The following is a 25,927-nucleotide window of genomic DNA, read 5'->3' as shown; positions in this document are numbered from 1 at the left end:
GGAGTAACAGTATGTCATTTCTGTGGTTACGTTATAAACGACAATGTGGATTCCTATCTCCCTCTTTATTTCTGGAATCACTTCCTAAGAGAAAAGCCAGCTTCCCTGATGGAAGCAGGTCTCTGGTTACAATTACTGAGGCTTCCTCCCAACGGATTATTTGAGTGGTTACATTCTGCTTTTCGTCACTGAGGAGACACGCATCTTCACACACTCCCACAAAGGGCTTTTGAATTTTCCTCGCTTTTCAACTTGCTGAAAACATCTCGGCTTTCCATAGAGGCAGCTCTCAAAATTCTTCTCTTTTGCCTTAAGTTCTTTGAAACACTAACTTAGAACAGGCAGGAAGCAGCTCTGCTCCAGAGGAAATCAAAGAGATTTAAAGGCATCAAAAGGCAGAGAAAGGAAGCACAGCTGGACAGAAGGACCAACAGACCCAAAACTGACTGGGGCTGGGGTGAGGGAAGGCAAGGCTCCGTCCCCACTGGCCCCGCCCATAAGTACCTGCGCTTCCGGCCTCGTCCCACCCTCTCCCCTTTCCTCGCCTATCTTTGGCCGCCTCGTAGCGCACTCACCACCCTCGGTACCGGATCTTCCGCCCGCGCGTGCGCAGTATCCTGCAGACCGGGAATCGAGTTTAAATGAGCGACAGAGTGTTCTGGTGAGTTTTGTTTGTTTAAAACCCGATTCCTAGTCCCACAGCCTGTTGTCCTTCACACGTGGCTTTCGGGGGTCTCTGTGAACGTTCAAACCACCGTCCCCATTTTCCCGTTCCCAGTGTGTGTCCTCGCATCGCCGTGAGAAGTTCTGAAGTCCTTTGTCTTAGCTGCCGGGACCCTGGGGTCCACGTCCGCTTCCTGTTAATATCGTTCTAGAGTCCACGTCCTTCTCTGGCAGTTCTGCCTTCTAACTTGTAGAGACCGCTGCTTAAAGTCCGGCATTCCCCAACCCCTAAGTCCCTGATCCACGAAGACGTGAAGGAGGCTCTATTCTGTATGGAGTTTGGTCTGGGTCTCGCATAAGGTTTGAACGGGAGGGTCAGCCTAGAACATGTGGTTTTCACAGGAAGGGCCGCGAGTTCTGAAGAAAAGAATAAAACGAAAAACACCTCGTTTGATTCTGTGTTCCAGAATCCCTTCTGTGTCAGTGGCCGTAGAGGATTGTATTTTGTACCTGTTGAGATCCTCCCTCTGTGTGGGGCTGTGTGACAGGGAGCTCGGTGTGTTTTTCTAGGTATTGAACAGTCTATTTTCAACATTCAGGGGTCAATTCCCAAGACTGATCTTACGTGAGAAGGAAGCCCAGAGGAAGAGGAAAGCAAGGAGTCAGAAATGACTCATTCCGAGGTAAGAGGCATAGTCCTTTTGTTTGTTTGTTCTGTCTCTTTCCTGAAATGCTGTTTCTTTGGACTTGATAAGCGTCTTAACTTCTGAACGGGTTTGTTTACACTTTTCCATAATCATGATCCCAAGGGACCCATTGCCCTCCTGACACAACAGAATGGCAGAAACAGTATTACCAGCCAAAGAAGCTCAGTTCAGTTCAGTTCAGTCGCTCAGTCGTGTCCAACTCTTTGCGACCCCATGAATCGCAGCACGCCAGGCCTCCCTGTCCATCACCAACTCCCGGAGTTCACTGAGACTCACATCCATCGAGTCAGTGACGCCATCAGCCATCTCATCCTCTATCGTCCCCTTCTCCTCCTGCCCCCAGTCCCTCCCAACATCAGAGACTTTTCCAATGAGTCAACTCTTGGCATGAGGTGGCCATAGTACTGGAGTTTCAGCTTTAGCATCATTCCTTCCAAAGAAATCCCAGGGCTGATCTCCTTCAGAAAGGACTGGTTGGATCTCCTTGCAGTCCAAGGGACTCTCAAGGGTTTTCTCCAACACCACAGTTCAAAGCATCAATTCTTCGGCGCTCAGCCTTTTTCACAGTCCAACTTTCACATCCATACATGACCACAGGAAAAACCATAGGCTTGACTAGGTCCTTTGTTGGCAAAGTAATGTCTCTGCTTTTCAGTATGCTGTCTAGGTTGGTCATAACTTTCCTTCCAAGGTGTAAGCGTCTTTTAATTTCATGGCTGCAGTCACCATCTGCAGTGATTTTGGAGCCCAAAAAAATAAAGTCTGACACTGTTTCCACTGTTTCCCCATCTATTTCCCATGAAGTGATGAGACTGGATGCCATGGTCTTCGTTTTCTGAATGTTGAGCTTTAAGCCAACTTTTTCACTCTCCTCTTTCACTTTCATCAAGAGGCTTTTGAGTTCCTCTTCACTTTCTGTCAAAAGGGTGGTGTCATCTGCATATCTGAGGTTATTGATATTTCTCCCGGCAATCTTGTTTCCAGCTTGTGTTTCTTCCAGTCGAGAGTTTCTCATGATGTATTCTGCATATAAGATAAATAAGCAGGGTGACAAAATACAGCCTTGACATACTCCTTTTCCTATTTGGAAGCAATCTGTTGTTGCATGTCCAGTTCTAACTGTTGCTTCCTGACCTGCATACAGATTTCTCAAGAGCAGGTCAGGTGGTCTGGTATTCCCATCTCTTTCAGAATTTTCCACAGTCTATTGTGATCCATACAGTCAAAGGCTTTTGCATAGTCATTAAAACAGAAATAGATGTTTTTCTGGAACTCTCTTGCTTTTTCCATGATCCAGTGGATGTTAGCAATTTGATCTCTGGTTCCTCTGGCTTTTCTAAAACCAGCTTGAACATCTGGAAGTTCACGGTTCACGTATTGCTAAAGCCTGGCTTGGAGAATTTTGAGCATTACTTTACTAGCGTGTGAGATGAGTGCAATTGTGCGGTAATTTGAGCATTCTTTGGCATTGCCTTTCTTTGGGATTGGAATGAAAACTGACCTTTTCCAGTCCTGTGGCCACTGCTGAGTTTTCCAAATGTGCTGGCATGTTGCATCCAGCACTTTCACAGCGTCATCTTTCAGGATTTGGAATAGCTCAACTGGAATTCTATCACCTCCACTAGCTTTGTTCGTAGTGATGCTTTCTAAGGCCCACTTGACTTCACATTCCAGGATGTCTGGCTCCAGGTCAGTGATCACAACATGGTGATTATCTGAGTCGTGAACATCTTTTTTGTACAGTTCTTCTGTGTATTCTTGTCATCTCTTCTTAATATCTTACGCTTCTGTTAGGTCCATACCATTTCTGTCCTTTATCGAGCCCATCTTTCCATGAAATGTTCCCTTGGTATCTCTAATTTTCTTGAAGAGATCTCTAGTCTTTGCCATTCTGTTGTTTTCCTCTATTTCTTTGCATTGATCGCTGAGGAAGGCTTTCTTATCTCTTCTTGCTATTCTTTGGAACTCTGCATTCAGATGTTCATATCTTTCCTTTTCTCCTTCGCTTTTCGCTTCTCTTCTTTTCACAGCTATTTGTAAGGCCTCCCCAGACAGCCATTTTGCTTTTTTGCATTTCTTTTCCATGGGGATGGTCTTGATCCCTGTCTCCTGTACAGTGTCCCGAACCTCATTCCATAGTTCATCAGGCACTCTATCTATCAGATCTAGGCCTTTAAATTTATTTCTCACTTCTACTCTATAATTATAAGGGATTTGATTTAGGTCATACCTGAATGGTCTAGTGGTTTCCCTTACTTTCTTCAATTTAAGTCTGAATTTGTTAATATGGAGTTCATGATCTGAGCCACAGTCAGCTCCTGGTCTTGTTTTTGCTGACTGAGCTTCTCCATCTTTAGCTGCAAAGAATATAATCAATCAATGATTTTGGTGTTGACCATCTGGTGATGTTCATGTGTAGAATCTTCTCTTGTGTTGTTGGAAGATGGTGTTTGTTTTGACCAGTGCCTTTTCTTGGCAAATGTCTATTAGTCTTCGCCCTGCTTCATTCCGTATTCCAAGGCCAAATTTGCCTGTTACTCAGATTTTATCTGACTGAATGTTATAACCCCTTTTGATATTTGTCCACAAAGCTTCCTAAATGACTTGACTTCTAGCTGACTTTGGAATGCTTCAGAGGGCCCCTGAGACATCCCAGGGAGCTATTAAACTACCTGGGTTCATTGGACATGTAAAGTTACATGGGAAGTACTGTTGAAGGGGTGATAAATCTTCTCAGATTATACTGTATGGTGGATGTTACCAATATAGATATCCTAAAATTATGTGGAGTCTTATAGATCTGATATGCCCTAATAAAATCTGGTCAACTATAATTCTACTTATCCTGTTAAAGTGTTACAAGTCATAGCAGTGACCAGGCTACACTGTCAATTGCAGTTTAATCAGATTTAAACATGCCTTCTATGGTTTCACTCTAATGCGTTTGGAAGAATACTGCTACTTCATGATTTATGGAAAAGGTTTTTCGAAGGTTAACTGATAAACAACTTTTGTTTGCTATCTGGTAAGCTGGTAGCAGACTGGAATTTAGTCTAATCTCTATGTTAATAGAACACAGTTTTCTTAGAATGCAGCTTTCAAGAAGAGATTATGAATTTCTTTGCCTTTAAGTGATTTATATTCATTTTTAAAATCTTTTGTTACTTTGGTAAAGTAAATAAGCATTACTTAAGGTTATGGTACATGTAGACAAAGCTTATTCTTCTTCTCCAAAAGTAACCCCTCATGGTTAGACTTTTGCCATCCTGATATCCTTAAAAATTGGCCATGGTCTGCTCCTGAATCACGGAATAAATATGCTAATGTTGCCCTGATTGTTTTATAATTGCTCTTTCAGATGAGAATAGTTTCTCTTGTGGATCATAACTCATCGTCCTTTCTTCACATTAGAAATTGGGTAAAAAGGAAAACTGTGTAAAAAAATACATTTTGTAATACCAGCCAAGCCACCAATCACGACCATGTCTGCTCCTGAATCATGGAATAAATATGCTAATGTTGCCCTAATTATTTTATAATTGCTCTTTCAGATGAGAATAGTTTCTCTAATGGCTTGTGGATCATAACTCATCCTCCTTTCTTCACATTAGAAATTGGGTAAAAAGGAAAACTGTGTAAAAAAATATATTTTGTAATACCAGCCAAGCCACCAAATCATGACCAGGTCTCTGAACTTGCCGTTTTCATCTTGGATCACATTAGGAAGACTTCCCACGGCCTACTGGCATCTGTACTTTGTATTTCAGGGACGGCTGACGTTTCAGGATGTGGCCATAGACTTCACTCAAGAGGAGTGGGAATGCCTGGACCCTGGTCAGCGGAAATTGTACAGGGACGTGATGGTAGAGAACTACAGGAACCTGGCCTCCTTGGGTGAGGATATCTGCCTTCCAGAATCCCTTATCTACCCACTGCGTTTTTGTTCCGTCATTTCTAGAATGTCTTCTGAAATTTTCTGCTTCCCACAGTATTTTCAGATCTGTGCTCTCTAGGGGATAATGGGTCATTTCTGAGTTTAGAAAGAAAGGCTTCACGATGAATCATTATGCTGGTGATGATTTTCTTCCTTGATATGTTCTGCGTCCTTCATTCCAGGTTACTGGTAATTGTGTAAGTTCTGTGGTATTAAATAGTTGCACCCTCTCTTAATCTCACATTGACACTACTTACTTTTGCCTTAGTACTACTTGACCAGAATCTCAGGACCTGATTGTTAGGTGTGTGTTAGTATTGTATAGCAGCTTTGAATAAAGTATTTCAGGAAATCATTTTCTAGAAGAAAATGCATTCTCATCTCACCTGAATACATATTGGATTCGATACTGATGAATCTCTAACAACACAGATATTCCTTTCTCTGATCACCAGGGCTTGTCTCTAAGGTGGACCTGGTCACCTTTCTGGAGCTATTAAAGGATCCCAGGAATATGAGGAGAATGGAGACAACAGCCATTTACCCAGGTAGGTATGAATGGTTGGAGATGATGACTCAGATGAGAGTTCCAAGGAGCAGTGAGGAACTCATCCTTCATCATGTGATCTTGGGAGATTTGCTTCAATGGAAATGGTTTTCGAAAACCTGGGTTTGTTCTGCTACGGTGATAGAAATGTGTCACCTGCCCTATTCTCTCTCTGAAATCATTCATGAATTTATCTCCAGTGATTACTTTTCTCCATCACAGTGTGACCTAAATATCTCCTTTTGGCTTGTGACAAACTGCATTCATTTGTTGCTCTTCGATTTCTTGGGGGCCCTAGGAAAACTCTGCCCATTTCTAAGTAACTGTATGACAGTCCTTTTAAAGTTTCCTTCTACCTCTAGACAGAAATGTGTGAGTCAAGTGGTAGACAAACTGCCAAATTTCCAGGAATACTAGGGACAGGTTTTTGTTCTCTGATTTATAATTTCCTATCCACTGGGAGCAACACATAGGACCTTCTAAATAAATTTCAAGTTCAAGTAATTTTTCACTGCAGAAAGCAAAACCTGGTGAAAATGAAACAGTGCACATCTCAGGTTGACTTGAAAGTTTCTCATTACCTTATATGATCTCATATGAAATATCTTTAGTGTATTTGCCCCAATTCAAACATGCTAAAATCTTTATTGTGTTTTATCACCTCATAGAATTTTAAAATACATTGACATAAAATCTTAGCACATTTTCCAGTACATTATTAATGGTTGATTCAAACTATGACAAGTTTTAAATTATATAAAGAAATCTTTTTTAAAAGTTCTAATTGGAATATAGCTGTTTTCCAATTTTGTCCTCCTATACAGCAAAGATAATCAAATATACATATCAGTCAGTTCAGTTCCGTCGCTCAGTCGAGTCTGAGTCTGTGATCCATGATCTGCAGCAGGCCAGGCTTCCCTGTCCATCACTTACTCCCAGAGCCTGCTCAAACTCATGTCCGTCGAGTCAGTGATGCCATGCAACCATCTCACCCTCTGTCGTCCCCTTCTCCTCTCATCTTCAGTCTTTCCCAGCATCAGGGTCTTTCTCAGTGGGTCAGTTCTTTGCATCAGGTGGCCAAAGTATCAGAACTTCAGGACAAGGAACCATGTCCTTCCAATGAATATTGAGGACTGATTTCTTTTAGGATGGAGTGGTGTGATCTTCTTGCAATCCAAGACACTCTCAAGAGTCTTCTCCAACACCACAATTCAAAAGCATCAATTCTTCAGCACTCAGCTTTCTTCATGGTCCAACTCTCACATCCATACATGACTACTGGAAAACCCATAGCTTTGACTGGAACCTCTCGCTGTTTCCACTGTTTCTCCCACTGTTTGCCCTGAAACGATCTGACCGGTGCCATGATCTTTGTTTTTTGAAGGTTGAGTTTGAAGCCAGCTTTGTCAGCCTCTTCTTTCAGTTTCATCAAGAGACTCCTCAGTTCCTCTTTGCTTTCTGCTCTAAGGGTGGTGTTATCTGTGTATCTGAGATTATGGATATTTCTCCCTGAAATCTTGATTCCAATTTGTGCTTCCTCAAACTGGGTATGTCCCATGAACTACTGTGCATATAAGTTAAATAAGCAGGGTGACAAATAATGTGCTGCTTTCCCAATTTGGAATCAGTCCGTTGTCACATGTCCAGTTCTCACTGTTGCTCCTTGACATGCATACAGATTTCTCAGCAGACAGGTAAGGTAGTCTGGTGTTCCCATCTCTTTAAGAATTTTCCACAGTTTCTTCTGATCCACACAATCAAAGGCTGTGGTGTAGTCAATAAAGCAGATGTATTTGTTTTTCCAGAACTCTCTTGCTTTTTATATGATCCAAGGGATGTTGGCAATTTGATCTCTGATTCCTCTGCCATTTCTAAATCCAGCTTGAACATCTGGAAGCTCTCGGTTCACGTACTGTTAAAGCCTCACTTGGAGAATTTTGAGCCTTTGCTATTGTTTGAAATGAGGGAAATTGTGTAGTAGTTTGAGCGTTGTTTGACATTGCCTTTCTTTGTGATTAGAATGAAAACTGACCTTTTCCCATCCTGAGGCCACTGCTGAGTTTTCCAAATTTGCTGGCTTATCGAGTACAGAACTTTAGCATTATCATCTTTTAGGAGTTGAAATAGCTCAGCTGGAGTTCCATCAGCTTTGTTGGTCGTCATGCCTTCTAAGGCTGACTTGACTTTAGATGCCGGGATGTCTGTTACTAGGTGAGTGATCACACCATCGTGGTTATCTCGGTCATTAAGATCTTTTTTGTATCCTTATTCCATGTATTCTTGCCAGCTTCTCTTAATATCTTCTACTTCTTTTAGGCCCATCCCGTTTCTGTCCTTTATTGTACCCCTCTTTTCATGAAATATTCATGGTACCTCTAATTGTCTTAAAGAGATCTCTAGTCTTTACCATCCTATTGATTTCCTTCCCATTTAGGTCTCCACAGAGCAATGAGTAGAGTTCCCTCTTTCAATCATAGTTTTAAAGTCTCTCTTCTTATTTAATTTTTTAAAACTAGTACTTTATTGAGTTTGTCTTATTTGTATTCAGCTTCCTTGGACACTGTCTTATGTGTCCTTAGTTTCCGACTAGTTCTCTGTCACCATCATTTATGATTCTTAGACTGAAAGATCTAATAGAACATTCTCAGAAACATGTGTGGCAAGAAGTGGATTTAAGAATTACTAGGCACCTAGGATTTGTGAAAGTGCTTGGTGTCTCCACTTAAGATGACTAAAAGCAGAAGTAACCATTAGATTGCCTGTCACCTCTTAACTCAGTGGTCCTTGGAGGTTTTTATCTTGTTTCTTCCCCTATAATGTATTTATTTGCCATCTCATATTGTCCTGCGTTCTGTTTGTGGTCTTTGTTTTGAAGGGTGCAGCCACCTAGTTAATCTTCCTTCTGTTATCTGCACCTTGGTGGGTGAGGTTGGTCCAGAGGTTTGTGCCCTTATCCTCTCTTGATTTGTGTTCTGATTGCTGTTAACTGTGACCAGAGCCTGCCCTGGATATTCAGGGCTGTTTCCCCCTTGTTCTGTGGTGGTTACTGCCCTGTCTTTGGTGGTGCCTGCTCCCTGCATGGTGGAATAGAGCCCCCAGATCTGAGTCTTTGCTGTGATTCTGATCTGTGGTGCGAGGCAGGTGGGATTGGAGCACACTCACTGGGAGAGAGGTCACTGAGTATTACTGCTCTCGGAATGTTCACCTCAGGGTGTGCTCTGGTGTCCTCTCTCATGCGTCCTGCAAGCTCTCATGTTATGTAGTGTTGGCACTGCTCTTGTCCCCCCCTTAACCATGGGCATGATGGCACATGGCCCTGGTGTCTCTCAGCTGTTGTTTTCATAAGGTCACCAGCATAGACTCAGTGAAGTCAGGTCCTGGGATTGCATTCAGCATGGAGCTGGACCCGCTGTGGTGCTACGGAGCACTCAGGCTCTGTCCTGGCCCAGCCCCCTTGGGTAGGAGCCCACAAAGTCTACAGCTACTAAAGCTACACCTGCCATGAATGAGAGAGCCCTTGGTTGTGGGTTCAGATGCTCTGTATGGGCTGAGGTTACAAAGCTGGTCATGGGTGTAAGACTGTGGCTTTTGTTGCTGCAAGGAGAGTTTTCAGCTTTTCTTGTTTATTGCTGGGGTTCACCTGTGCCTTCTGCTCCACCTGTGTGTGTGACCACTGACAGGTGTCTTCTCCTGAGGCTGCCCCAGAGCTCAGGATTGTGCTGATTGTGGAGGAGGTCGATGGGGGAGGCCATGGCTGGGGCTCAAAAGACCCTAGGCTGGGTAGAGTTCTTCCTAGTCCTTGGCTAGCAGGGGCAGGCACAAGGGACAAGGGATGCAGCGGGCTCATACCCTGGGCATCACTTAACAAGGACACTCTCTCTATAGTGGTTCATGCTTCCTCCACAAGCATCCCGTTTATAGACCTCCTCCCTCACTTCCGTCCTCTGCCTCGGTCTGCTCTCCAGACCCCACATTTCAGCACCCAGTACTTGTCTGCATTGCTGGACATGCCTCTAAGGCTGGGTGGGCAGGGCTGGGGTCAGTACCCTGTGTGCAGGTCTCACTCTGTCCTGCTGCCACACACTGTTTGCCATGCTCTCTTCCCACAGAGCATGAGGCTGTCCTTCTATCCAAACTGAGCTCCCTGAGTGAGGGGCTTCCTCGGTCATGGAGACCTCACTTTCATCTCCCCGCAGGTTTGCAGGCCCCAACCCACTTCCTCTCCTCTTCTTTTTCCTTCTTCTTTCTTTTGTCCTACCCTGCAGAGCAGGAATCTTTCTTGTCCTTTCAGATTTCCAAGGGCCTCTGCTAGTGTTCAGCTGCGCTCTGTGACAATTGTTCCATTTCTCATTCATTTGTGGAGAGAGAGATGAGCTACTAAGCCTCTGGCATCTTGAGCCTTCCATCTCTGTTTTATTTATAAACTAGCTATAATCATCAATTTTCTCTAAATCTTTAAAGATATTCACTGAGAATAGCAGGTAAAATTACTTGTTATTTGGTATCTTTCAGCTATGTCTCCACAAGACACCCAGGATATGATGCCAAAGAATCCAGCATTAGAAGATGTATTCCCAAAAGCAAACCTAGGAATGTATCAAACATTTCACCTCAGAAACTTAAATTTAATGGAAGATTGGGAATATACCAGGGTATATGAAAGACAGAGAGGATGTTTATATGGACATAAAGAAATAGAGACAGTTACACAGTATGCTAACATTACTGCAAAGAGAAATGATCAATCTGAGTCAAACTGGGAAAAACAGCAACTTCAATCTTCAATATCTGCCGAGAAGTGTAAGTGTTTAACAAAAGATTTCCATCCTTTTTTGAAACATACATGTTGTCTAAAAGAAAACGTTGAAAATCTAGAAGGTAATCTAGTCTCTACTGCAAATACTCATTCAGACAATTCTGAACATAGGCTTCCACTAAATATACATTCAAGCATGTCTGAACACGTACAATTTAACAATGAGTGTGAAAACTCACAATCTAAGCAATTTGAGGGATCCATGAGCAGGGTGTCATTATTCTTCCCCCAACAGATATCTTCTATCCATTCCAAGATATATAATGTTGATGATAATGGAAGAGATGCATTCCAACCATCATTGTTCAATACATACTGTGGTATGGTTAATACAGAACAACTTTCCATGTATAATAAAAGGAGTCAGACCTTAAGTAAGAGCCCCAGCTCCAATAATTACAAGAGTATTTATGGCGGACTGAGAAGATATTCAGGCAATGAAACTAGGTACACAGTTGAAGGAGACTCAAAGCTTAAGAAACATCAGGGACCTGAATCTTCAAACAAGGATTCTAAAAGTAATAAATGTAGAAATACCTTTGATCAAATGTCAGGTTTTTCTCTAGATAAAAGTACTTGTACTGGAGAGAGGACTTGTAGTGAATATGGTAAGGTTTCTAATCACTGTTCAGAACTTACTCAGCAGGACGCTGTTCAGAATGCACAGGAAGAAAACAAGTGTAAGATATGTGAGAAAGTGTTTAGTAAGTCATCCAATCTAAGTAGACATAGGAGAATTCATACAGGAGGTAAACCTTTCAAATGTAGAGAATGTAGCAGAGCATTTAAATGTCACTCACTTCTTACTCAACATCAGCGAATTCATGCTGGAGAGAAACCTTATATATGTAAAGAATGTAACAAAGCCTTTCGTAGTTCCTCATTTCTTACTGAACATCAGCGAATTCACACTGGAGAGAAACCTTATAAATGTACAGTATGTGGCAAATCCTTTACTTACAACTCAAGCCTTATTAAACATCAGCGAATTCATGCTGGGGAGAAACCTTATAAATGTACAGAAAGTAGCAAAGCCTTTACTTACAATTCACTTCTTATTCAACATCGGCGAATTCATACTGGAGAGAAACCTTATAAATGTACAGAATGTGGCAAAGCCTTTACTTACAACTCAAGGCTTATTCAACATCAGCAAATTCATGCTGGAGAGAAACCTTATAAATGTACAGAATGTAGCAAAGCCTTTATTTACAACTCACTTCTTATTCAACATCGGCGAATTCATACTGGAGAGAAACCTTATAAATGTACAGAATGTAGCAAAGCCTTTCCTTACAACTCAAGCCTTATTCAACATCAGCGAATTCATACTGGAGAGAAACCTTATAAATGTACAGAATGTAGCAAAGCCTTTATTTACAACTCACTTCTTATTCAACATCGGCGAATTCATACTGGAGAGAAACCTTATAAATGTACAGAATGTAGCAAAGCCTTTACTTACAACTCAAGCCTTTTTCAACATCGGCGAATTCATACTGGAGAGAAACCTCATAAATGTACAGAATGTAGCAAAGCCTTTACTTACAACTCACTTCTTATTCAACATCGGCGAATTCATACTGGAGAGAAGCCTTATAAATGTACAGAATGTAGCAAAGCCTTTAGTTACACCTCACTTCTTATTAAGCATCGGCGAATTCATACTAGAGAGAAACCTTATAAATGTACAGAATGTAGCAAAGACTTTACTTACAACTCACTTCTTATTAAGCATCGGCGAATTCATACTGGAGAGAAACCTTATAAATGTACAGAATGTAGCAAAGCCTTTACTTACAACTCACGCCTTATTGAACATCAGCGAGTTCATACTAGAGAGAAACCATATAAATGTACAGAATGTAGCAAAGCCTTTACTTACAACTCACGCCTTATTGAACATTGGCGAATTCATACTGGAGAGAAACCTTATAAATGTACAGAATGTAGGAAAGCCTTTACTTACAACTCACTTCTTATTAAGCATCGGCGAATTCATACTGGAGAGAAACCTTATAAATGTTCAGAATGTAGCAAAGTCTTTACTTGCAACTCAGACCTTATTGAACATCAGCGAATTCATACTGGAGAGAAAGTTTATATATGTAAAGAATGTAACAAAGCCTTTCGTCGCTCCTCATTTCTTACTCGACATCAGCGAATTCACGCTGGAGAGAAACCTTATTAATGTACAGTATGTGGCAAAGCCTTTACTTACAACTCACACCTTATTCAACATCAGCGAATTCATACTGGAGAGAAACCTTATAAATGTACAGAATGTAGCACAGCTTTTATCTGTTACTCAGATCTAACCCATCATCAGCGAATCCGTACTGGATAGAAGCCTTATATATGTAAAAAATGTAACAAAGCCTTTCATCATTGCTCAGTTCTTGCTCAACATCATCGAATCCATACTGGGGAGAAACCATACAAATGTAAAGAATGTGGCAAAGCCTTTCTTAGGAGTTCGGCCCTTACTCAACATCACGAAATTCATACCGGGGATAGACGTTATAAATGTACTGAATGTGGCAAAGCCTTTGGTTACAAGTCAGCTCTTACTCTACATCAGCAAATGCATACTGGAGAGAGACCTTATGAATGTACTGAATGTGGCAAAGCCTTTAGTCGGAGTGGTCATCTCACTATACATCTGAGAACACACACTGGAAAGAAACTCTAGTAATGGAACAAGTGATGGAAGAGGTTTGCCCTAAACATGTATCAGAAAACACAAGAGTTTATATAAGAAACCAATGGAAATGATGTAACCAATATGTAGAAAAGTATTTAATCAAAAGTTAAATGGAAATAAATATCAGAGATTGCATAATAGAAGGCATTTCATCAATCTTGTTTTCAGAAGTTTCTCTGAAGTACAGTGACTGTAGGGAGTACTCCATAGTTAAAACACATAGAAAATGGACATATTAGCATGAATCGTGAGATGAAGGTTGATGGTTAGAAAGTTACAATTCGTAGCAATGTATGTATGAAAGCAAAAGTAAAGTTGCGCAGTCGTGTCCAACTTTGCAACCCCATAGACTGTAGCCTACCAGGCTCCTGTGTCTATGGGATTTTCCAGGCAATAGTACTCGAGTGGATTGCTATCTGTATGCTTGTTTAGAATGACGTGATTTTAGATTCTTTTACGTGAATGTAATTCAACACTCAATGCATACTAAGCTTTCTACTGTGTTTGGAAACCTACTTTTTTTATGGTTTGTTTAAGATTAGCCTTTTTATATTGTGTTGCAACCGTTTCTATCTATCCTCCATTAGAAGATGAAGGATACCATAATGTAAAATGAACAATGACCATCTAAACGGAGGTGTTTGGCATTGATGTGAAATATCTGGAAGTTGCCATGATGTAAGTGATCATTTAATCTTCCATGTATTAAAATAAGATAGAAGTTGGTTCAAAAGTTTCGATAGTAATATCCTTGATTTGCAAGAAAAACACGATGAGAGTTCACTGCAATATTGATGTATCTTTATCATAGCAACACAAGTCATGAGTATTACTTGACAATGTTGAAATGAAGACAGCTTCTGTGATAACCCACAAACGTATTAGAAAGTCTTCCTGGAAGAGGCGTGAAATTAGTGTATACCATGCTTCCTAAGTGCTTCCTAGGCTTTGTCTGGTAAGCTGTAAAAGTCACAAATCTCATATCCTTATATCAAATAATGAGTATTGTTGACAATTTCCCTAAACTGGTCCATGCTGTTGCTGCCTCAGCATCTGTCTGGGCAGCAGGCAGCCTGCGGTTTCTTGAACTCACAAAAGCCAGTCCTGTGAGCACCTGCTTTAGATGACCACCTTGCTTGAGATCAACAGTCTTGTTGAACCCCACGGTCTACTTTAGAAGCCCCCCTTCAATGACACCCTCACAGTGCTCACCGGATTTGTTGTTTTGGTTTGAATGGATTAATTCACACTCACCCTAGGGAGCCGAGAACACCTCACCCACCATAACTTCTACAGGCTAAACTGTAAGAACTGGTGTTTTCTCTGCCTGATTCTAGCTTTGATCTCTCTCAGAAATTCCTGCCCGAAATCCTCCCCTACAGAGAGGTCTTAGGTGTGATGAGTATGAGGCTTTGAGCTCAGGACTCCTAAACGTTGGTTTGGGAGAAGAAACATCAGAAAAAAAATGGGATTTGCTGAGGACTCCATTAACGGCCACACTGTAGACCTGCAGATTGATAACTTCTTGGAGTGTTGACCTGACCACCAGGGATTTGTATTCATTGAAATGGTTCAGAAAGAATCTTTAGCCAAATGGTTTCCATCTGGTTTCCCATCAGGATCACATGACCAGTGTCAGGAACTGACCTCACTGATGCCCTCCCAACAGAGTTCTATGTTGGTCCTGTGGGAGCATCACTGTGGTGTCTAGGAAGTGCTCCAGGGGATTCTAAGCAGAGGCCCGGGTTTAGTAAGTGCCTCCTGATCCATCTGTGAGAGCTGAGCCCTGGCTTCGTCCATGGAGAGGCAACAGGGTTGGTCTAGCTGGATTTGGACAGGGGAAGTCAGTCAGCTCATGCCGAGGTCTAGCCCCGGCTGATCCAGGGAGTTCGAAGGGGAGACGGCTTCGGTATTCAGGATACGATAGCTTTAATTAAATATTAATGAGAGATATAAAGAGTAATAGAATGAGAATAGCTCAGCAGGAATATTCAGTGGAGAAAAGAGGCTGAGTAGCTTGGTTTACGCGGGAAACCAATAAAACTTCAAGACAAGAAGTTTGCACCACTTACGTAGGCCACAGGCGTCCTTCCGTTCTCCCGAAGGAGAGGAGATACTGAGGCCTCCCTGGTCAGATCTTAGAAGCCCAGGCAAAATTAGTAAACATGGCAGGCTCCGCGCTCCAGATGGAAACTCAGCCAGAGTTTGAGAGACAGACATGGGGAGACGAGTCTTTCAAGTAACTGATCCCATTCTTTATTTTCCAGGGTCTGTTTTTATACACTGAGATGTTACACAAAAGTCATGTGGGGACAGCAGTCCTGACTTTTATTAAAGTCAGGTGCTGCATACAGATGTATACAGAGGTCTTAGGGGTGTTACATCATCTTCTGGCCAGGGGGCCTGCTGTCAATTTATGACCCTCTCCTTGTGACAGCGGTTAGTCAACACTTATTTCTCCAGGGGTGATTTTTCTTAAAACAGATGCCACCCAAGTAAAGTTACATTCTTATAGGGTGAGGGTGTAGTGGGTTTTAGTTAAGGAAAGAATTTACTTAGCCTAAGGTCTAACGTGATTAATATCAAAGGTTAATACTTATTTCTTCTATATATTCATTAATGTGTGTAAGGGCAGGGGATGTGGAGACTTAGCAACAAACATTGGCTCAACAAATGAAAAACCCTTTACCAATACAATTTCTAATCAGCCCATTATACTTAGTTTTCTAACTTTTCTAAGGAACCTGTTTTTAGAAGGTTTACAGCATCTCGTGCCTCTCACGGTTGGGAGGCTGTGAGCAATCACATGTGGCCGGACAAGCCTGTCAGGCAGGCTAGAGAACCTTCAGAGGAGTTTGTAGGTTAAAACACTCTTATCACGCCCAGGAATTATTATTAACTGGAGCTCTAAGTTAACTCCTTCTCCGAAAGAGGTGGTGGGGGACAGCCCCCCGTAAAGTCAGAGGTGTAGGTGAGCACAAAGTAGTAAAGTAGGCAGGCTCTGGTTATGGGGGTAGATGCTCGAGAATTTCCAGGGGGACTCCTGAGGCTCGATCCCGCCTTTGCGTATGTCGGGCCTCCTTCCTCATGACCTTTGTCACGGGCAGAGTACCTCACTCTGGCCCGCAACATGTTCATATGATTTGATTGATTATTTTGCTTGTTTTTTGTATTCATCACAATTAGAGAAACTTCTATGAACTTTCATTAGAGTTGTCCCTGTGTATTCATCTGTGTTTTATTAGTTAAAGTCTAGAGTACATAAAGTGAAGTAAATTTAAGCTATTAAAGGAATGTTTGTTAAATATTTGCAAAAAGGTGGGGCAACAACATTATTGATTTTAATTATTTCTGTTGCACATCCAAACTCTGTAAAAACTCTCAGAAAGATATATAGTATATCTTAAATAGTTAAAATGATTGTTCCTGCTGAGGATGCTTTGCTATCCTATTAGATCTGTAAAATTTGTAAAACACTTGATGTTCAAAAGTAAGTATGAATGTTTACCTTAGTATTGTACTTCCTTACTGTTCAGAATGGTCATTCATGAAGCAGAATTTCGAGATTACTAGTTAGAAGAAGCTTGTTTAAAATACTAAGAAAAAAAAATAAGGTTGTTAAAATAAATGGCACATTTGTCCCACTCAAGAACTCTTGGATCACAGTATGCTTTTTAAAAAATATTACCTGTTTCCTTGGTAGGCAATTCATCCTGTGTTATACAAATACAACACTGAAAAATAAATATGCCATTGTTGATCTGATTATTGTATCATTTCTCTTCCAGATCAGAGTAGTTTCTAAAATGATTTGTGGGCCATAGGTCATTTCTTCTTGGGTTAGAAATATGGTGAAAATATTACTGTGTAAAAGTCATAGTATAGTATAACACCGGACCCTCTGCTGTATCAAAACCAGTTCTGTGTGAACTTGCTGTTCTCATCTTTGTGCACATTAGGAAGTCTTCTCACAGTCACATGGCATATGTACTTTGTGTTTGAGGGACAGCTGAATACTAGATTGGAAAGTGATGAATCTCTGGCAAAACAAATATTCCTTTCTCTGATGAACAGGTCTTGTGGTCTCTAAGCTGGACCTTGTGACTTTTCTGGAGCAAATGAAGGAGCCCAGGCGTATAAGGAGAATGAATACAGTGGCCGTATACCCAGGTATGTGTGAAGGGATGGAGCCGATGACTCAGGTGAGAGGTCCAAGTATCAGTGAGGAAGTCATTGTTTGTCGTGTGGTTTGGGAAGATCTCCTTCATTGGAAATCATTTGAGAGAAGTCTGGATTTATCTCTGTTTCTGTCATAGACAGCTGTCACCTGCCACGTTTTGTCTGTTAAACCATCATTAATTCTTCTCTGTTGATTACCTTTCTCATTCACAGTGAGAACTAAAATGCCCTTCTTGGATTGTGACAACTTGCATGACTTGGTTGCTGTTTCATTTCTCTGGGACCTTAATAAAACTGTGCACATTTCTGAGTAACTGTGATGATCCTTTTAAAGTTTGTTTCCACCTCTAGACAGAAGTGTCTGGTTATAGACAAACTGCGAAGGTTCTAGGAGTACTGGGGACAAATTTTTGTTTTTCTGATCTATAATTCCTAAAACACTGGAAGCTACAGATATGACTTGACAAATTTTAGACACAAGTCACTTCTTTGCTGTATAAAGCAAAACCTCCCTAAAATGGGCTTCCCTGGTGGCTCAGAGGTAAAGAAACTGCCTGCATTGCAGAAGACTTGGCTTTAATCCGCACACTGGGAAGATCCCCTGGAGAAGGGAATGGCAACCCACTCCAATATTCTTCCTTGGAAAATTCCATGGAGAGAGGAGCCTGGAAGTCTGCAGTCCATGAGATCACAAACAGTTGGATGTGACTGAGGGACTAACACTTTCACTTTCTTTTCCCTAAAATGGGAGAATGCAAATCTCAGAGTTACTTCCAAGTTTCACTTTTCTTTATATGAACTCATGTTAAATATCTTAAGTGCATTTGCCCTAATTCTTCAATGCTAAAGTACTTTAATATATTCAGTTAACTCAAAGAGTTTTTAAATAAATTCTCATGAGATCCTAGAAGATTCTCCACCATACTTTTAATTGTTGTTTCTGACTCTTAAGATTTTTAGATTATATGAAGCCATCTTTTTTAAAAGTTCTTACTGGAATATAACTGTTTTACAATGTTGTCCTGCTGTACATCAAAGAGAATCAGTCGTATGTGTATATTTTGACTCTCTCTTAATTTTCCTTGCAGTTAGGACTCCACACAGCATTGGTGGACTTCCCTAGGTTCTCACCATATTTTCAGAGTCCCATGTCTTAAGTACTGCTGCATTATTAAGGTTATCTTGTTTGTTGTCAGCTTCCCCTGCCTTTGTCCTATATGTCCTCACTTTCTGATTCGTTGTATGTCAATATCATTTATGATTTTTACATTCAAATATCCAATAGAATATGCTCAAGTAAGAACAGAGGTGGGAAGAAGTGGATTAAAGAAACATTAGGCACCTACTGTTTGTCAAAATGTTTGTTGCCAGCACAAGCTGGAATCAAGATTGCCAGGAGAAATATCAATAAGCTTAGATATGCAGATGACACCGCCATTATGGCAGAAAGTAAAGAGGAACTGAAGAGCCTGTTAATGAAGGTGAAATACGAGAGTGAAAAAGCTGGCTTAAAACTCACCATTCAAAAAAGTAAGATGGTGGCCTCTGATCCCATCTTTTCCTGGCAAATAGATGGCAAAACAATGGAATCAGTGAGAGAGTTCCTTTTCCTGGGCTCCAGAATCACTGCAAGTGGTGACTGCAGTCATGAAATGAAAAGATACTAGCTCCTTGGGTGAAAAACTTTGACAAACCTAGACAGTATATTAAAAGCAGACACATTCCTGACAAAGGTCAATATAGTTAAGCTACGTATTTTTCAGTAGTCATGTATGGATGTAAGAGTTGGACCATAAAGAAAGTTGAGCACCAAAGAATTGATGCTTTTAAATTGTGTTGTTGGAGAAGACTCTTGAGACTCCCTTGGACAGCAAAGAGATGCAACCAGTCAATGCAAAAGGACATCAGTCTGGAATATTTATTGGAAGGACTGACGCTGAAGCTGAAGCTCCAATAGTTTGGCCACCTGATACAAAGAAGTGACTCACTGGAAAAATCCCTAATGCTGGGAGAGACTGAAGGCATGAGGAGAAGGGGACAACAGAGGATGAGATGGTTTGATGGCATCACCGAATCAATGAACATGAGTTTGAGCAAGGTCTGGGAGTTGGTGATGGACAGGGAAGCCTGGTGTGCTGCAATCCACAGGGTCACAAAAGAGCTGGACATGACTGAGCATCTAAACTGAGTTAAAGAGGAAAGTGAATCATTATACTGACTAATATCTCCTCTTCATTTATTGGTTCCTGTAGGCTTTTATCTTGTTCTTTCCTCCACAGCATATTTCTTTGTGTGATCATTTTGTGCAATTTTCTGTGTTTGTGTTCTGTGTTATGAAAGCTGCAGAATCCTAGTGTTTCCTTCTGGTATCTGTCCCCTGGAGTGTGAGGTTGATCCATAGGCTTGTATCCTTATCCCTTGATAGGGGGTGTGATTGCTGTTATTTTGACCCGAGCCTGCCCTGGATATTGAGGGGAATTTCCCATTGCTCTCTGGTTGTCACTGCCCTGTCAGGGGTGGAGTCTGCTCCCTGGTTGGTGGAATAGAGCCCCCAGATCTGTTTCTTCACTTTGTTTCTGATCTATGGTGGAGGCAGGTGGGATTGGAGCACACCGACTGGGAGAGAAACCACTGACTATTGCTCCTCTGGGAATGTTCACCTCAGGGAGTGTTCTGTGTGTCCCGTTTCATGCCTTGTGCGAGCTCTCATGTGACCCTGGTCAGCACTGCTCCTGGCCCCACCTTAACCATGGGTATCCCGGCACTTGCCCTCAGTGTCTCTCAGATGTTGTTTTCACCAGGTCACCAGCATAGACCCACTGAAATCAAGACCGAGGATTGCATTCATCATGGAGCTGGATCCATTGTCGTGCTGGCCCTGTCCCCTCATGTACCAGCCCACAAAGTCTACAGCTGTGAAAGCTACACCTGCTGTGACATGGTGGTTGGGTGGTGGGGGGATGGGGGGTGGTCCTGGTTTTCAATTCAGATGCTCTTCAGGGGCTGAGGTTACAAAGCCGGTTGTGGGTGTAAAAGCATTGTTTGTGCAGCTGTGAGGAGAGATTTCAGCTTTTCTTCCTTAACCCTGGGGCTAGCTGTGCTTTCAGCTCCATCTGTGCATGTGGCCTACTCACAGGTGTCTGTTTCAGAGGCTGCCCCAGAGCACAGAAGTCTGCTGATGGTGGAGGAGGTCCATGGGGGGAGGCCGTGGCTGGGGCTCAATAGAGCCCACCTGAGTGGGAGCCCTTCCTCGATGCTGGCGAGGCAGGGGCCAGCACAGGGGGAGAGGGGCTACGGTGGGGTTCTTCTCTGGTCATCAGTCAGCAATGGCAGTATGCTGTATGGTGGTTCAGGCTTCCACCACAACATCCCCATTTATAGAGCTCCTTCCTCCCTGCGTTTCCTGCAGGATGTCTCCTCACAGCCCACAGCAGTCCTCTGCCTGGGTCTGCTCTCCAGACCCCACATCCCAGCACCCAGCCCTTGTCTGCAGCAGTGGACACCCTCTCAGGCTGGGTGGGCAGGGCAGGGGTCAGTACCCTGTGTACAGGTCTCACTCTGTCCTGCTGCCACAGACTGTTGGCGTGTTCTCTTCCCACAGAGAATGAGGCTCCCCTTCTGTCTCAACTGGACTCCCCCAACTAGTGAGGAGCTTCCCCAGAAATGGAGACCTCTCCTCTCTTCAGATCCCCCCAGGGTTGCAGGTCCCGCTCCACTTCCTTTCCTGTTCCTTTTCCTTCTCCTTTCTCCTGTCCTACCTGTCAAAGCAGGAATCTTTCTTGATCTTTTCATTGTCCACAGTTTGTGTTCACCGGGGGCTCTGAAAATTCTTCCATTTCTGATGTATTCTGGTTGTGTTTGTGGAGAGAGATAAACTATCTCTGCCTGATCCTCTGGCATCTTGATCTTTCTGTCTCTATTTTATTTTTAAACAAGCAAAGGATTCATCACTTTTCTCTAAATCTTTAAGGATATTCACTGAGAATAGTAGGTAAAATAACTTGTTATTTGGTATCTTTCAGCTTTATCTCCTCAAGACACCCAGGATTTGATGCCAAAGAATCCAGGGTTAGAAGATGTATTCCCGAAAGCAAACCTAGGAAAATATGAAGTATTTCGCCTCAGAAATTTGCATTTAATGAATGACTGGGAACATACAAGGGCATATGAAAGACCAGAGAGGATGTTTATATGCACATAAAGAGACTGAGAGAGTTATACATAAGACAAACATTCCTGCAAAAAGAAATGAGCAATACAAGTCAAGTTGGGGAGAAAACCAACTTCAGTCTTCAACATCTGATGAGAACTGTAAGTTTTTAAGGAAAGATCTCTATCCTTTTTTGAAACATACCTGTTCTCTGAAGGGAAATGTGGAAAGCCTAGAAGGTAATCTAGTCTCTACCACAAATACTCATTCAACTAATATTCAATGTAGCCTTAGATTAAACAAACATTCAAGCATGTCTGAACACCAGAAATTTTAAAATGAGGGGGAAAACTCACAATATAATCAATTTGAGGGATCTGTGAGCAGGGGGTCATTATTCTTCCACCCACAGATATTTTTTCCCCATGTGAAAATGTGTAATGTTGATAATAATGGAGGAGATATAATCCAACCATCATTGTTCAATACATCCCATGATGTGGTTAATATGGAAGAACTTTCGATGTGTAATAAATGAGTCAACCCTTAAGTAAGAGCTCCAACCCCAATAATTGCAAGAGTATTTATGATGGAGTGAGAGGGTATTCAGGCAATAAAATTGGGTATAAGGTTGAAGGACACTCAAACCTTATGAAACATCAGGGACCTGAATCTTCACACAGGGATTCAAAAAGTAGTTAATGTAGAAATATCTTTTATCATATGTCAGGTCTTTCTCTGTATAAGAGTACTCATACTGGAGAGAAGACTTATAATTGTAGTGAATATGGTAAAATTTCTGATCACTCTTCAGAACTTGTTCAAAAGCAGACTATTCAGAATTCACAGAAAGAAAACAAGTGTAAGATATGTGGGAAAGTCTTTAGTAACTCATCCAATCTAAGTAGAAAATTCATACAGGAAGGAAACCTTTCAAGTGTACAGAATGTAGCAAAGCATTTATCCGTCACTCACATCTTACTCAACATCGGTGAATTCCTACTGCAGAGAAACCTTATAAATGTACAGAATGTGGCAAAGCCTTTAATCACAGCTCAACACTTTCTGAGAATCAGCAAATGCATACTGCAGAGAAACCTTATAAATGTAGAGAATTTGGCAAAGCCTGTAATCAGAACTCAACTCTTACTCCACATCAGCGAACACATACTGGAAAGAAACTTCATAAATGCAAAGAATGTGACAAAGACTTTATCCATTGCTCGCATCTTAGTTGACATCAGCGAATTCATACTGGTGAGAGACCTTATCATTGTACAGAATGTGGTCAAACCTTTATTCAAAGTTCAAGTTTAACTGCACATCATCAAATCCATACTGGGGAGAAATGATACAAATGTAAAGAATGTGGCAAAACCTTTATTACAATTTCAAATCTTACTCAACATCACCGAATTCATATGGGGGACAGACGTTATAAATGTACGGAGTGTGGCAAGGCCTTTATTAACAGTTCTTGTCTTACTAAACATCAGCAAATCCACTGGAGAGAGGTGGTATAAATGCACCGAATGTGGCAAAGCCTTTCATTGGAACTCAATTCTTACTACACATTTGGGAGTTCATACTGGAGAGAAACCTTATAAATGTACAGAATGTGACAAAGCCTTTAGTCATAGTGGTCATCTCACTAAACATCTCTGAACACATGCTGGAGAGTGATGAAACAAGTGATGGAAGATGTTTGCCCTAAACATACATCAGAAAACAAGAGTTTATACAAGAAACCTATGGAAATGTTGTAACAAATATGTAGAAAACTATTTAATCAAAAATCAAATTGAAATAAATTACAGAGGTTGCATACTAGAAAGTATTTCATCAATCCTCTTTTCTAAATTTTCTCTAGATGGAGAGTTACTGTAGAGAGCAATCCATAGTTAAAAAACAAAAAGGATATATTAGCCAGGATCGTGAGATAAAGGTTGACAGTTAGAAGGCTACACTTATTAGCAATGTATCTTTGTTCACAATGACTTGATTTGAGATTAGGTGAAAAGCAAAATAAATGTAATTCAAGATAACATATTCAAAAGCAGAGACATTACTTTGCCAACAAAGTTCGTTTAGTCAAGGCTATGCTTTTTCCTGTGGTCATATATGGATGTAAGAGTTGGACTGTGAAGAAGGCTGAGCGCTGAAGAATTGATGCTTTTGAACTGTGGTGTTGGAGAAGACTCTTGAGAGTCCCTTCGACTGCAAAGAGATCCAACCAGTCCATTCTGAAGGAGATCAGCCCTGGTATTTTTTTTGGAAGGAATGATGCTAAAGCTGAAACTGCAGTACTTTGGCCACCTCACGCAAAGAGTTGACTCATTGGAAAAGACTCTGATGCTGGGAGGGATTGGGGCCAAGAGGAGAAGGGGACGACAGAGGATGAGATGGCTGGATGGCATCACTGACTCGCTGGACGTGAGTCTGAGTGAACTCCGGGAGTTAGTGAGGGAAAGGGAGGCCTGGCCTGCTGCGATTCATGGGGTCACAAAGAGTCGGATACGACTGAGTGACTGATCTGATGCTTTGTTTCTAGTGTTAATGAAAAAAAGTTTTTGATGGTTTATGCTTCAAAGATTAGCCTTTTTATGTTGTGTTGCAACCATTTCTATCTATTTTCCATTAGAAGATGAAGGATCACTTCAGTTCAGTTCAGTCGCTCAGTCGTGTCCAACTCTTTGCGGCCCCATGAACCGCAGCAGGCCAGGTTTCCCTTTCCATCACCAACACCCGGAGTTTACCCAAACTCATGTCCATCGAATCGGTGATGCCATCCAGCCATCTCATCCTCTGTCATCCCCTTCTCCTCCTGCCCCCACTCCCTTCCAGCATCAGGGTCTTTTCCAGTGAGTCAACTCTTCACATGAGGTGACCAAAGTATTGGAGTTTCAGCTTTAGCATCAGTCCTTCCAATGAACACCCAGGACTGATCTCCTTTAGGATGGACTGGTTGGATCTCCTTGCAGTCCAAGGGACTCTCAAGAGTCTTCTCCAACACCACAGTTCAAAAGCATCAATTCTTCGGTGCTCAGCTTTCTTCACGGTCCAACTCTCACATCCATACATGACCACTGAAAAAACCATAGCCTTGACTAGACGTACCTTTGATGGCAAAGTAATGTCTCTGCTTTTTAATATGCTGTCTAGGTTGATCATAACTTTCCTTCCAAGGACTAAGTGTCTTAATTTCATGGCTACAGTCACCATCTGCAGTGATTTTGGAGCCCCCAAAAATAAAGTCTGTTAAACACTGTTTCCACTGTTTCCCCGTCTACTTCCCATGAAGTGATCGGACCGGATGCCCTGATATTAATTTTCTGAATGTTGAGCTTTAACCCAACTTTTTCACTCTCCTGTTTCACTTTCATCAATACCATAATGTAAAATGTACAATGAACATCTAACTGAAGGTGTTTGTTATTCATATGAAGTATCCTGGAAGGTTGCCATAATATAAGTGATCATGAAATCTTTCCATGTATTAAAGTAAGAAAGAAGTTGGTTCTATTGTTTTTTGTTTAATATTTATTTATTTGGCTGCATCAGATCTTAGTTGCAGCATGTGGGACCTAGTTCCCTGACCAGGGATTGAATCCACATCCGCTTCATTGGGAATGCGGAGTCTTAGCCACTGGACCACCAGGGAACTTCTCCAAAAGTCGGTTCTAAATTTTCAATACTTATATCACTTGAACTGTAAGAACACAATCACAGTTCACTACAATATTGATTTATCTTTATAATATGAGCATAAGTGAAGTATATTACTTGACAATGTTGAACTAAACACAGCTTCTGTGATAACCTAGAAATGTATTAGAAACCATTTCCAGAAAAGGCATGTAATTAGTGTATTTCTTGTTTACTAAATGTTTCCTAGGCTTTGTTTTGTAAGTCATAAACATAATAATCCTCACATCCTTTTATCAGAAAAATGAATATTTCTCTGTACTTTTAATCTGATTTAATCATGGATCATACTGTGGATTGTAAAATGTTTAATTTCAACCTTGTGTGAAATTAATACATGGTTATTAATAAAAGTGAATGGTTTCTAGTGTTTCAATTGATTGTAATGAATGAAGTGTTAAGACTGTGATCAGCAGTCTTGCCAAACCCCAGGTTCTACTTCACAGGTCCCCCTTCAATGACACCCTCACAGAGCTCACCAGAATCCTGCTCGTCTTGGTCTGAAGGGACCGATTGACCCTC

The 25,927-nt window shown here is 41.5% G+C and overlaps 1 protein-coding gene and 1 pseudogene across 6 annotated transcripts; both read left to right on the top strand.

The window, feature by feature from the left end:
* Positions 1 to 611: 611 nt before the first annotated feature.
* On the top strand, positions 612 to 25,781 carry LOC785408 (zinc finger protein 732). 6 transcript variants are annotated; one of them, XM_010815411.4, is made up of 7 exons: positions 612 to 661; positions 1,263 to 1,346; positions 5,138 to 5,264; positions 5,760 to 5,852; positions 10,364 to 10,651; positions 17,446 to 17,541; positions 21,573 to 25,781. In XM_010815411.4, exons 2-7 carry the CDS (start codon positions 1,332 to 1,334, stop codon positions 21,749 to 21,751), a joined length of 798 nt encoding a protein of 265 aa, XP_010813713.2. In that variant the 5' UTR covers positions 612 to 661; positions 1,263 to 1,331; the 3' UTR covers positions 21,752 to 25,781. The 6 variants fall into 6 exon arrangements, 5 of the variants coding, with proteins under 5 accessions (XP_010813713.2, XP_024835106.1, XP_005219697.2 ...); XM_024979338.2 differs by having other exon boundaries at positions 1,234 to 1,346; XM_005219640.4 differs by having other exon boundaries at positions 17,764 to 21,665.
* Positions 22,424 to 25,781, top strand: LOC104974937 (zinc finger protein 502-like; annotated as a pseudogene).
* Positions 25,782 to 25,927: the final 146 nt, after the last annotated feature.

The sequence above is a fragment of the Bos taurus genome, chromosome 18, assembly GCF_002263795.3.
Source record: "Bos taurus isolate L1 Dominette 01449 registration number 42190680 breed Hereford chromosome 18, ARS-UCD2.0, whole genome shotgun sequence".
Classification (NCBI taxonomy): domain Eukaryota; kingdom Metazoa; phylum Chordata; class Mammalia; order Artiodactyla; family Bovidae; genus Bos; species Bos taurus.
This window is presented reverse-complemented; position numbering and strand designations above follow the sequence as displayed.